The sequence below is a fragment of the Heptranchias perlo genome, chromosome 11 (assembly GCF_035084215.1).
Source record: "Heptranchias perlo isolate sHepPer1 chromosome 11, sHepPer1.hap1, whole genome shotgun sequence".
Classification (NCBI taxonomy): Eukaryota; Metazoa; Chordata; class Chondrichthyes; order Hexanchiformes; family Hexanchidae; genus Heptranchias; species Heptranchias perlo.
In genome coordinates this window covers 48140136-48153138 of record NC_090335.1, presented here as the reverse complement: position 1 = coordinate 48153138, position 13003 = coordinate 48140136, and the positions used below count along the sequence as shown (strand labels likewise).

The 13003-nt window shown below is 39.3% G+C and overlaps 1 protein-coding gene across 2 annotated transcripts; it reads right to left on the bottom strand.

Annotated features, from left to right (window-relative positions):
• Positions 1-543: 543 nt before the first annotated feature.
• Positions 544-10486, bottom strand: LOC137326960 (immunoglobulin kappa light chain-like). 2 transcript variants are annotated; one of them, XM_067992332.1, is made up of 6 exons: positions 10372-10484; positions 9944-10279; positions 8754-9053; positions 4692-4799; positions 4154-4224; positions 544-1108 (listed from the first exon to the last, which is right to left on the bottom strand). In XM_067992332.1, exons 1-6 carry the CDS (start codon positions 10418-10420, stop codon positions 848-850), a joined length of 1125 nt encoding a protein of 374 aa, XP_067848433.1. In that variant the 5' UTR covers positions 10421-10484; the 3' UTR covers positions 544-847. The 2 variants fall into 2 exon arrangements, with proteins under 2 accessions (XP_067848433.1, XP_067848434.1); XM_067992333.1 differs by lacking the exon at positions 4692-4799 and having other exon boundaries at positions 10372-10486.
• Positions 10487-13003: the final 2517 nt, after the last annotated feature.

Genomic DNA, 13003 nt, shown 5'->3' with positions numbered 1-13003 from the left:
GCTTATATTAGCATCTGCAAGCACTTTTGAATCCTTCAAGGTCAAATAAAATCCAGAATCTACTACAATAATGCTATCTCCAAATGCTCTGTACAGCTTTACTCGAGAGCAGATGAGGATCCTTTCAAATAGCATTTAAAATTGATGCACATGGTTGGTGAGCAGGAAGTGGCGGCAGTCAGACAATGAGGTTGCAAAATTGGGGTCGGCGTTGTCAATTGACCCCAATTTGAATTTATTCATGAGGTTTCCACCTGTTTCAGTTGGAAGTCTGGCCATCAGATTTGATGTGCCCTCAAATCTGACCAGCTATGAAAGCAGCCATAAGTGGGCGAAAAGAACAGCAATTTACTTTCTGCCTACTACTGCCACATGAGTGCAAATGGGGTGGTAGAGAGATGAAAATCGCCCCCACCGTCTGATTTGAGACGTCAATTACTTTGACAGAAAATGCAATTTAAAAAAAACGTTATTTTTGATCATAGCTAAGATAAGAAAAATACACATTCAGTTAATCAAAAAAAAACGGAGGAAAATGTAATCAACATTATAAAATCATTAAGCTATTTATTAGTAGAATTTAGATCATTTTAAGAAGTAGTAAATTAAGCATATAAATGTACAATGAATCTAGTAAACATCACTTTGCACCCTAAGCATTTAAAAGTTCAATACTTCTTGATTTCCGTTTAAAGGAACAATGACTGTCAAAAGTCCATTTTGAAACATTGGAGCTACTTTAATAATACATTTGTTAATCTATTTGTAGCTGCAACGCCGTTCTTCCATATATTACATTTGTTGTAAAATCAGAGTTAAAGGCCACGTAAATAGGTATAATAAATGTTTAGTGCTTAAGCGAAACATATATGGTTGCATTGTAGTTAGCAGTTTGTGTTCTCTTTGATGTGGGACAAATGCCGACTGTGGAGTAATGTACCGATTCTTCATAGAATGGATTATTTTTATCTTTGACCTTTAAAACAGCATATTCAGTTGCCTGGTCCTGCTGTGGTCTTTTCAATTCCTGTTTTTGCTTCCTTTTTAGAGGATGATTGAATTGAACAAATGCATAATGCAGAGATTCATTGCTGGCAGAAACATTACCCTGTAACATAGTAATAAAGTAACAATAAACAACAAGAACATACATGCTGATATCATTAAAAACACGGCACATTTTCTCATTATACCATTTTTTGGCATGACCTTAATTAACATAAATGTTGTCTTCCAGTTGTGCTACATGGAAATGGCAATAATCCAACTCCAACAGCAAACATCCAATGGGAAGCAACTTAAACTGTAGATTTTTGTCTTCACTGCCTGGGCAGTACTCTGACCGGGTGGATCACATACCCTTTAGAGACCCTGTCTGATTTTCATTCCACTGAAATCAACGATTTATATGCCCAGCCAGCTCTCTCCACTGCTGCTGGCTAATTTGCCAGGGCACTTGGCACCCTTCGCTGGTAAAAACGACCTCCTTCCTATTCCTCATTTGGACTTGCACAGCTGTATTGGAGAATTGGGGGGCCCTGTCCAATATCATGCTGCCTGCTGCCTCAATAATGCACTGTCTACAGACCATCTTTGAAAAGTGAACCTTGCCTTTCAAGAATGCAGGATGTCTTTAAATGGTGGCCAGCCCGATAGATTTCCGGCCCACCCAAACAGCAAGCTCCCTATAAGTAGCGTAATTAGAGCTGACAGCTCACCTGTTGTATTTAAGTGAGACCCGGCCGCTAAAATCGATCCGGTCTCCGCCGATGTGATTGGGTGGGCGGAGCAGACACCCCATTCACCACCCACCCGATATGTGCCAGAGACAACAATCAACCCCAATCCCTCTCTGCTGCAGTATATTTAGTGATGGACTAGTGGGTTAAGCCTCACCCACTATTTATTAATCCATACAGACCAGAAGATTTCAGTTTTGATTCCCTGATCTCAATCCGGCAACAGCTAGTACAGTACAGTTGGCCTGAGTGCTATTGTTCTAGGAATAGAAAAAGGTTTGTACTCCTGAATGCTTCCCAGTGACTCCTGCTGGAAAGTGTGTGTGCATGTGCACATGATTGGACTTGCCCATGTTACCCCTATGGTCAAACAACCTGCTAATGTTCACTGCCTGGACTAAACACATGAAGAAAAGCCATCTGGACAAATTATGTGACAGCTGCTGTGCCATACTCCAGTGCGAGTAAATGCTTTCAGGAGTAGAAGAGCGAAAACTGATTAAAAAATGACAGAACTTCAAAGAGGGATTCATTAATAGTTAAACTTCAGCAATAGTTTAAAATAAAATAGTCCATTAAATGTGAATTACATAAGCCACATACGCCATTGTGGCAAGGGAAGATCCAATGACACTATTATTGTCATTCATCTGAACCAGGTGGGGTAGCCAAATAAAAAAACAAAGATTTTTTGGGGGATTGCAATTCATCATTTTACATCCTGGAACAATTAGCTAACAAGACTGAGATCCAATGCAAAATCCTAGTATCATCGCTTTCATAGTTGATTATTATTATTTCAAAGAATATTCCTCAGTTGGTTTTGGCTTGCAACCTTTACAATGCTATCATCTTCTAACTAAGGGCCAAAAGTGTTAGAACTAAATAAATGGTAGTTCTAGAGAAATAGCACCCTTCCCCATCCACCTTTAGTATTTCCCTAGATTATCGTAGCAAGGCCGGTAGACTTACGTGTTGCTTCAGCATTGGTCCCAAAACTTCTTCAATTTGGAGAATTTACAAACAAAGTGTATTAAAGTTCCCAAGTCTGACCTATATTGCTAATGTCAGTAATCCTTGGACAACCTTGCCCTGGATAGCTTGTAACTTAAGGGTAGATTTTCCTGTCTGAGCTAATTGCAGCCCAGACTGGATGCTGTAAGCACAGCTCGCAATGAAGGAACATGGAGTAGACCTTCTGCGACATTCAGAGACTGCTTATTCACATAATTATTCATTGATCCCTGTGCAGCGAGCAAGCTAATGGTGTGAACGGTATACCCAGCATAGCAACAATTCATAAGAAGTGCTGCCAACATTATTTAAAGGAGTTCTGCGGCATTCAGCATAGGTTATTTTTGGCAGGTGAAACTTGTTGAAATCAAGTCAAAGAAGGCTTAAGATGGAAGCAGGCCTGGGCCAAGTGAAATGACAACCAACTTTTTTGACTCAGCCTTGTAGAGCTTTTCAGGAAGAGGTGCAACAAAAAGGGACTGCTCTTCTTGGGACAGAGGTGTACAAAGCATAGCTGTCTGGTTTGCCTGGCATGAGGTCACAATGATTTAATGCAACCCTCCCAATGTATAGGTCCAGGTCTCCTGTCCAGATGAAAAAAAAATCCACCTGGAGGAAGTTTGCCAAGGTAAGAGTTGCTGCATTTACCTACATCAAGTGTATGGGTACAGCATACCTGGAACAAAGACTTTTATCTTAACCAGCTGCATCTGGAATGTGGACACGTGCCATTCTTCAGCTTCTTTCACACATTAACATGCCTGCTTCCAAGGAAAACTTATGATGCTCACTCATCAGAATAACTATGCCCACCATTGTAGCTTCCATTATCATCTATGTGAATGCTGCTAGCTCATTGAGTTGTGTATAAGTTTGGATGTACTGTGGCAATATGTGCACTTTTCAGACTCCCTACACTTCATCATTTTATACCTGCTTACAGGAAAAAGGAGCCCCTAAGAGAAGGAAATGGCACAAAACTGTTGGAGCCCATCTGAATATCAAACCCCTAAGGCACCAGGAGAAGCTGACCCTTGAGACTGTGGGCCCTGAGTACATAGAAGAAGTTGGAATGGATTTTGCAGAAAGATTTTGCAAACTCCATGCTAGTACCAATTAATGCTGGAAGGAAAGTTGGGCAGGCCCCATAACAGTGATGTGATCCTCCCCACCCAATTTTTCTCGCTGCGCTCCGCCCAGGCAATGCTTAACACCCAGGTGGTAAAAAAAAATCCACCCCACTGGCGCCAGATATTCTGGCCCCTTTGTGTTCCCAGTGCATCATGTCCAAGAGTGCTGCCAATTTATTTAAGTAAGTTGACATTGCTTTATAATGCACGGTCAGTTCAGCACAGTGCAGATGCATACAGTGTAGGAAAAATATCAAACAATATACTTACTTCATTTACTGATGCATTCACCAATGTTCCCATTATTTGACCATCTACATTTTTGTCATGGATCGATGAATCTAAATGAATATCATGAATATCATAAATGCCTTAGGGTAACTTATAGTATTGTGGTGTATGTAGTGAGAAGCAACAGTAAAAAGAGTCAATAACTAGTGAGTATCACTATTCCCATTTTTAACTTACTTACATTTGAGGCTTCATCATTTACACATGAAAGCTATGTTAGGATAGTTGAATGTGAATATATTTATATTTAGCTGTGTTAAAATATTTCCATATACACCTATATTAGTACAGTTCCCTTAGCTTAATTATATTAATTTTGCAGATAGTATGTTCTATCAGTTAGTATACAGTTAGTATGTTCATTCCAAATACTGTATTTTAGATGGAAAATGTAATTGGTTTTCATTTTTTAAAATGTATTTTTATTGGAATTATTTCTTCTAGGATTTAAATATGTTTTTCATTTTTGATATGTTTAGTTCAGTACCAAAATAAAATGCACATTGTATCTGATTACCTTTTCCATTCTTCAGTTTATTGCACTGACTCTTAATAATCCAGAGACAAAATGGTGCAACGAGGATGAGACTCAGCAGGCTGAAGTAATAGTAGTATTTGGGGAAACCTTCAAAATTATGATTGAAATGTGAATCAAAATCATTAGTTGCTTATTACAAACATGACCAATGTATATTAAGTTACATATAATAATTTTAAATTCACATCATGTATATTATTTAAACCATATATTGAATCAGAAATATAGTTAATATCTGTCATTTATGAGTTTTTGAATTGGCTTGTTCTTGTGAAATATACCAATAGGATTCACCCAGCAGGAACTCCATTGAGGAATAGATGTCAAGAATACTTCCATCTGTAGAAATAGTAATATTGCATAATCATGCATTATCCTATTTCTACTAATAATCCGCAATTAAATGTAGCAGTTTTTTATTGGTTGGAGAAGAAAGCCCATTCTTCCATGGAGTCCTAGATCTCTATGATGGCAGCCCCATTATTCATGAGGGATGTCACCACTGCCTGGAGCGATGTCAAACCTCACTGCTTTAGTGTGTTGCATAGCTTCCTGAGTTATATTACCACTTTTAATTGAAGCACACCCAAAACTACTTTGCATCATTACAAAATTAGCTGTATACCTGCACCCTAAGAGATGGGTCTTGTGATATTTTCACTTTGTACCAAACATCTGTATAGATATTCAAAAATAATGTTAAATGCTAAGACAGCCTGTTGTGTTTCCATTCTCTAACTCTTCATGATCGGTAATAAATCTACCATGGTCAGAGATTAGTAAGCAAATTATCTGTGTGTGCTTGAGTGCACAAAACCAATGCTCTGCCACCTTCTTACTGAACCTCCCTCACCCCCATCCCACCCCCGCTACTCTCTGCTACAGCAGTAGCACAGGTTTGAAGAGGGCAGCGTAACCTCAACTCTCTGCTCAAATTATGTTGGCCAATTGCAGAAGTACTTTATGCATGCTTTCTCCTTCCCATCCCCTCACCCCATAGATTTGACTATATCCAACTGTAATCTTAGCAAGACTACTTCCTAAAGTTGGCTTACACAATTTTTGTTTTGCATCAATGCATACATGACAACCATCAGTGTTTCAAACTGACGGTTAATATTCCAACCTGTCAGTTTGTCAGTGTTTCACAAGAAACTTCAACTTTTTTTCACCTGCATTGTAGGTTGTCAGTATAAATCAATCAGATCATTTGAATGGTGGGACTGGAGCCTGTCAGGACCTGACTGGTTGGGGGACAGAACTAGAATAAATCAGGTGCTACTTTCTCTCATTGTTTCATGGGTGCAAACTTGAGGTGGACAATTGAAAATGAGTTGATGGTTTCTGAGAGTCACATTTAAAGGTGTGCTTATTTAGTGATTACTTCAAAAGAAGTTTGTATATAGTAAATAAGCTGCTAAAATACAGCTTTTAAAACGTTTATTTTCCTCAAAGGAACCATTTGGGGCATGCCTGCCTGTTGTTTCATTTGAAGGTTTCTTTTCTTAAAGTGTGGTTGCAGCTGCCTTTTTGAGATAACGCCAAATATCTTTATTTGAGAATACAAGTGACTGCATCATGGAATTGCCTGAGTTTGGAAATAAAATGGGGTGATGCATTTTGTTTGATTTTTTTAAAATCACACCAAGATTTAGAATTACAGTAAGTTCCAAAATGTCAATACATACACAAAATCAGTTATCAAAAGTCAAACTATTCTGAAGGGGGTGGTTCTCCCATAGAAAATAAATCTCATGCCTTCAACATTCACATCTTTCTTCAGTAATTTCTAAATCACTACTGTTGCTGTTTGTTGGCTATACCTGCTGATTGTTATGGCAAACCCATATCCCACTACACTCTCAGTCTAGCTCCTTGACTTCATGTGTGAGGTGGCCTATATTGAAGGTTCTTATTGAGCTACCAGCTTTTCTGGGGCTGTGTGAGCTTTTCTGAAGCAGTTGATCAGCTTTTGTTAGTTTTCCGGCCTGGCAGGTCAATATTTTATGCTTCCATTAGCACATAATGGCAGCATAAAATACATTTTTTTAAAGTTAAGACTGTATTTGTACTGCACGTTTTGGAAACAGAAACCAATGGGAGGCAGCCTACAAGAGGAAATCTCATACCCCCAACGTTTTTAGCGCATTCTGTTGTCTTCTGAGTTATAATGTCGCTTCTGCATTGATACGCGCTCAAAAAAACACTATGCATCAACCAAACCGTGGCAGCCAAAGGCAAGCCCCTGTGCTCCCATTCCCTAATACTTCTCAAGTCAGTAATGAATTCACTGCTGTCCAAGATTATTATGCAAAGTTTCCTGCAGACGCACAAATACAATTGGCCCACGCCATCTCACAACCTTCACCATCTCAAGCGCTTGAAGCGGGCTGTGTAAACGCAGCTCTCACCGCTGCTGGCGGCTAATCGGTGTCTTTGTATGTTTTAAATCTGTCTTCTCGCTGTTTCATTTGCACATGTTGCCTTAAAGAAGTGGGTTACAACCACGCGCTAAATAATTGTACAAAAAAACGTCGAGATTGGGGATTAAAGTCATATTATTATTAATTGGGCTTTAATGAGCAGGGATGGAAACAGGATACAGTGCCTTTTAATGGTCTGGGGTGTGAAGGAATGAACTGAATGGACAAATTCTCCTTCAGAATCTAAAAGATCGACGTGATTTGTAATTTAACTAAACAATGGAGTTGGCAGGGTTAGTGACTGTAAGACTGTTCATTCTGCATCCAAAGATGTAGGGGTGCAATATCACCCTTAACCTGAAATCAGGGCGATTGCCTGTGTACATAACTGAATAAATAAGCGGAGACTTGGTGGAAGACATGTAAATGTTATAATGCCACTTCTGCATTGATATGCACAGTATTCGTTTGGTAATATTGGGCGCTTTATTTGCAAAAATGTGTGCAGTTTATTCACAGCTGCTACGGAAATTGAGAATTCTGTAAACTGATTAAATGGCAAAGGGTTGTTAATCGGAACTATAGAAATTACAGCACAGGAGACCATTCGGCCCATTGCTCATGTGTCCGTGCTAGCTTTTACCTAACCTTATTTCACGTCCCTTTCCTCCCCTTCCTTCTAAGTTCTTCCTTTTCAAATATAGAAATCAAGGTAACTCAGAGTGAGCACAGTACAGCGGTTCTGAGGCATAACCTCCACGATCGGGATGTCCTTATATCCAATATGAAGGTGTTTTATTTGCCTATTTTGTACTGTTTAAACGTTGTCCATTATGGTTCCGGCAACTTTTTCTCTGTCGATTCATGAAGCTTGAATAAATTAAATTAATTCAGTGATGCAGAACTTTTCAGTTAAACAAATGATATTTAGTGATTGTGCTTTTTTGTCATTTATCATATTTTATCGAGTCAGCCCCTTTTCATACTAGAACTCAGGAGTTAAGAGCGATTCCACAGTGGGCTGTTTATAAATTACTGCAGCTCTTAAACAGCTCAGTATTAGAACAACGGTTTAAAACTCGCTGGTGTTTGCATGCCATTTTTATATTTCTTTGAGTTACTCTCTGCTGTACAACGCAGTTACTAAAAGCGAATCTATCTAGTCGGCATAAATAAAGCACAAAAGATCGTAAATGTTGGAAATACATAGCAGGTCAGTTAGCATCTGTAAAGAGAAATATTTGAGATATTACATCAGGTCCCAGCTGTTGTGAATTTCCAGCTGTTTGCGTTTCAGTCTAGTTGGTTATTGTTGCCCATTTCAATTGACCCCCTACCTTCTCAATATACCAGCAATATTTGTAATATTTACCAATAAAACACCGCGGGTCCATTGTATCAATTTAATTTATTTAGAAGTGCAATTTGTTCATTGCTATGTATAAAATTGAGACCGTATGTTTCCAGTGTTCATACCGCGTTACTGTTTGTAATTCTATCCGGATTAATGAGTCGCGTTTTACATATGGTTGTACAAAATTGCTATTTTAACCTCCGTATATTAACAGTAACTGGGAGTAGCGAACTGTGGGATTTATCCCCTTCGTAAACAACTTACCTCCGCTGTGACTGATCTTTTTCCTCACTGAGCCGAGGACTGTAACGTGTTGTACCTGACAGGTGACGACCGTTCCCCGGTCCCAGTGAGTGTCTCTAATCCACAGCCGGGAGCTCAGGTTGTAGGTGCCGTCACTGTTTACAGTCGGGGAGCCCTGTTCTGTTTGATGGGAGACATTTCCCTCTACAATCCAAGAAATGTTCAGATCTCTCGGAAAAAATCCCACAGCCACACAAATCAGAGTCTGAATCCCAGCAACTTCATTCTCTGGATCCGCAGAGAGATAGACTTGAGGTTCCGCTAAAAAAACACATTAAAATAACTCAAATTATAACAATCTGAGTTACAGCAAATATTATATAGAGAACAACTGTGTAAAAGATGTAAAACGTGTATATTTGATATTAAATGGGAAACTGCAGAATCAATTTGATTAGATTGTGTCTCAATATACAAATCACCAGATACATATAATAAAATATAACACACATGTAACAATGAAAAACGGGTCAGAATAATATCCCGTGACTTCACAATAAGTTTCTATCGGGCACAAATTCCGTTTATTTTTCTTTGGATCAATATCGTCAAGAAAACTGAAATAAATTGACAATACTTAGTTCACAAAATCCGTTTAGCTATTTGTAATTCGCTTCTTACATAAATAATATTCAGCCGTTAATATTGGTGTCAGCATTCTACAGTTTTGTCTTTTGGTTGTTTTTCTTCCGTCGAAGTTTTAAAACTATATGAAAGTCCCTGCTGTTGAATGGTTATTGTGGAATTAAAGCTAAACGCTGGTGTATTCAGCCTAGCTCCCAGTGCACAGAACATGTCAGTCCCAGATTAGATGTGTGTGCGGCTATTTCTGTTTCCTTTGCCCCATATATTGAATTATTTCAGTTTTAGTTAATCTAATTACCATGGATCAAAAGCAAAATACCGCGGATGTTGGAAATCTGAAATAAAGACAGGAAATGCTGGAAACACTCAGCGGGTCAGGCAGTATTTGTGGAGAGAGAAACCGGATTAACGTTTCAGGTCCATGACCTTAGAAACTTAAATGTCTAAATTCTTCCAGTTCTGATGAATGGTCATCGACCTGAAACGTTAACTCTGGTTCTCGCTTCACAGATGCTGCTTTACCTATTGAGCGTTTCCAACATTTTCTGTTTTTATTTCATAATTACCTTGGATGTTCAGTTCTGTTTCTTCTCCTGTCAAGGTTCTCCCGGGTCGAGGCGTCTCTTTAAGAACCAGGCAGTGGTAAGTATCTGAATCTTTCACAATCACCTCCCGAATGACAAGCGAACCCTCAGACACAGACACGCGAGAGCTTTGATTGAGGAAATTCTTAGTTTCGTTGCCTCTGATGCCAGGATTGTCTCTTGTTCTATACCAGTAATATCTCACCGAATCCACCCGCTCCTCTCCGGGTAACAGGGTGCAGTTGATCCGAGCTGTCTGTCCTCTCAGGAGGGACAGAACTGAAGGAGACTGGATCACTCTCAGACCGACAGCAGGCCCTGGGACATAAAATTACAAGTAGGAACATAAAATCCAAATGATCTGAGTACAACTAGAATAAATGTTAACTGGGGTAAAAGAGAACGCTTACCTAATACAAGGAACCAAAGTTTGAGAACAATGTTTCTAAATGGACCCATATTGCTGAAGAAAGCATTGTGTTACCAGTTGGTTAGACCTGTTGGCTATTCTAAAGAAAGTTAAGATCGCTGGGAGATTATTGCGGTTGTAGCGCACAGTGCGTTACATCACACTGGCTGCTCGTTGAACCGAATGGGTTACTTTAATAAAATGGGTTACTGCAATAAAATGGGTTACTGCAATAAAATCCTGTATCATTTCAGTTCAGTCAGTTAATAGAGTATCATTTGATGTTAAATTGAGTGGTACAATCGCAAACCCTAACATCAACAACTTTCCTTAAAAATTCAAAAATAAATACATCTGTAAACCACAGGAATTCCAGCTGATGGAACTCGCTCAGTTCAGATAACACCCAGAAAATACTCATTTGGTTTCTGAGATCACCTGATCTGCCTGAAGGTAGCATGACAGATAGATAAGGTGGTTAAAAAGGCATATGGGATAGTTTCCTTTATGAGCCGAGGTGTAGAATATAAGAGCAGGGAGGTTATGCTTGAACTGTATAAAACATTGGTTAGGCCACAGCTGGAGTATTGTGTACAGTTCTGGTCACCACATTACAGGAAAGATGTGATTACACTAGAGAGGGTGCAGAGGAGATTTACGAGGATGTTGCCAGGGCTGGAGAATTTTAGCTATGAGAAAAGTTTGGATAGGCTGGGGTTGTTTTCTGTGGAACAAAGGAGGCTGAGGGGAGATTCAATTGAGGTATATAAAATTATAATGGGACTAGATAGAGTGGATAGGGAGGACCTATTTCCCTTAGCAGAGGGGTCAGTGACCAGGGGACATAGATTTAAAGTAATTGGTAGAAGGATTAGAAGAGAGCTGAGGAGAAATGTTTTCATCTCGTGGGTGGTGGGGGTCTGGAACTCACTGACTGAGTGGTAGAGACAGAAACCCTCAACTCATTTAAAAGATACTTGGATGAGCATTTGAAATGTTGTACCCTACAGGGTTACGGACCAAGTGCTGGAAAGTGGAATTAAGCTAGCTAGCTCTTCTTCGGCCGGCATGGACACAATGGGCCGAATGGCCTCCTTCTGTCCATAGCTTTTTATGATTCTATGATTCTATGTGTTACTGATCGAAAACAAACCATCCTGTTTCATCCTGTGTTACACATTTTGTTGTTAAACCTCTTCAGAATACTTCAGTGTAATTTCTCCTCTGCCTTTATCTGTTTGTTCACGTTACTTTCACTTTATTGAGAAAAATCTACTTAGAAACTTAATGTAATAGTGTATTGTAATTTCATCTCGGGGGTTAGTTGACATCCATTAACCATTTAGAACCAAAGAAGTTTACAGCAATCCAGAACTAATCCCTATAGTTCTATATCTCCATCTGCTTCAAATATTTATCCACTTTTCCTTTAAAACATGAAACACCTAAGATTCAACTATGCTTTGTTGCAAAACAGTCTATTTTCCAACAGCTTTCTGTGTAAAGAAATTTCTCCTAACCTTCCTCTTGACTCTCACAGTGACAATGTTAAATTGATGGCCCTTCATCTCACCACCCCCCAGTAGAGGAAATAGTCTTTCCCTTTTCACCCTATCAAAACCCTTCATATCTTTTAAAGACTTTATTAAATGGCTTCAGCCTTCTCTGACTCTTGATCCCATGATTTATGATTTTTGAATCATTTCATAAAATTACAGATTCTTATTCAATTTCAGCCATTTATAATTCTATTCTAGTGGATCTCCTGTGGCGTTGTCCAAGGTGAGTTGGAGGATTTGTTGTTTTCTATCAATAGGGGTATTTATGCCATGTAGGAGATAATGTCAAGGATACTTATTTACAGTGACTGAAAACATCAAATTCCATTTTTATTGAATGGCATTCTGAGATTTTTACTGGGCATTGAACTACACAACTGTTCATTATTCTGTGAAAACTGTAAGTGAGATCCTCGATAATGAACCTCACTGCGATATGAGGCTCTAATGTTACGTATCCATCCTTATCAGCACCCTGCAGTAGTTGCAACAAAAAGATGGACTTTCTCTCTAGAAATGACACGTATGAGCATGTCTCCTGAAATGCCATCACTTATGCTGTGCAGGTCTCAGTCCATCAGAAGCTGATGGGTAGAGTTTTCAGAACAAGAGACACTGCCCTACTGCCAATATTGAACTCAAGTCTATTCTCTTCTACACTTCATTACAGGAGAATGTCTCCCTCAACAATACAGAGTTGCAAGCTATAGGCAGAGGACTACCAGATATTAGACCATTGCCGCCACAAGAGGAGGAAGCCTTGCAGATTCTGGGGAGACAGACAGCAACATTTGTTGGAGAAGGACAAGTTAGAGTCCCAATAGCAGCTGCAGGATTGTCAGAATCATCAGAGCTTGCCATAATTGTGGCTTGTGGACACTAGCACCCGTGTAAGCAACCTGATCAGCCTCCTTCAAATTGTGCTAATAAGACATCCAGTAACCAGTCTACATGACTAAAATCTTTCCATTTCTATGCCCCTTTAGATGAGCTACAGCAAGATGCTGCTGAGGAGAAGGAGGATGGTGATGAGGAAATTGAAAGAAGATGATGAGGAAATTCCTGAGCAACCCA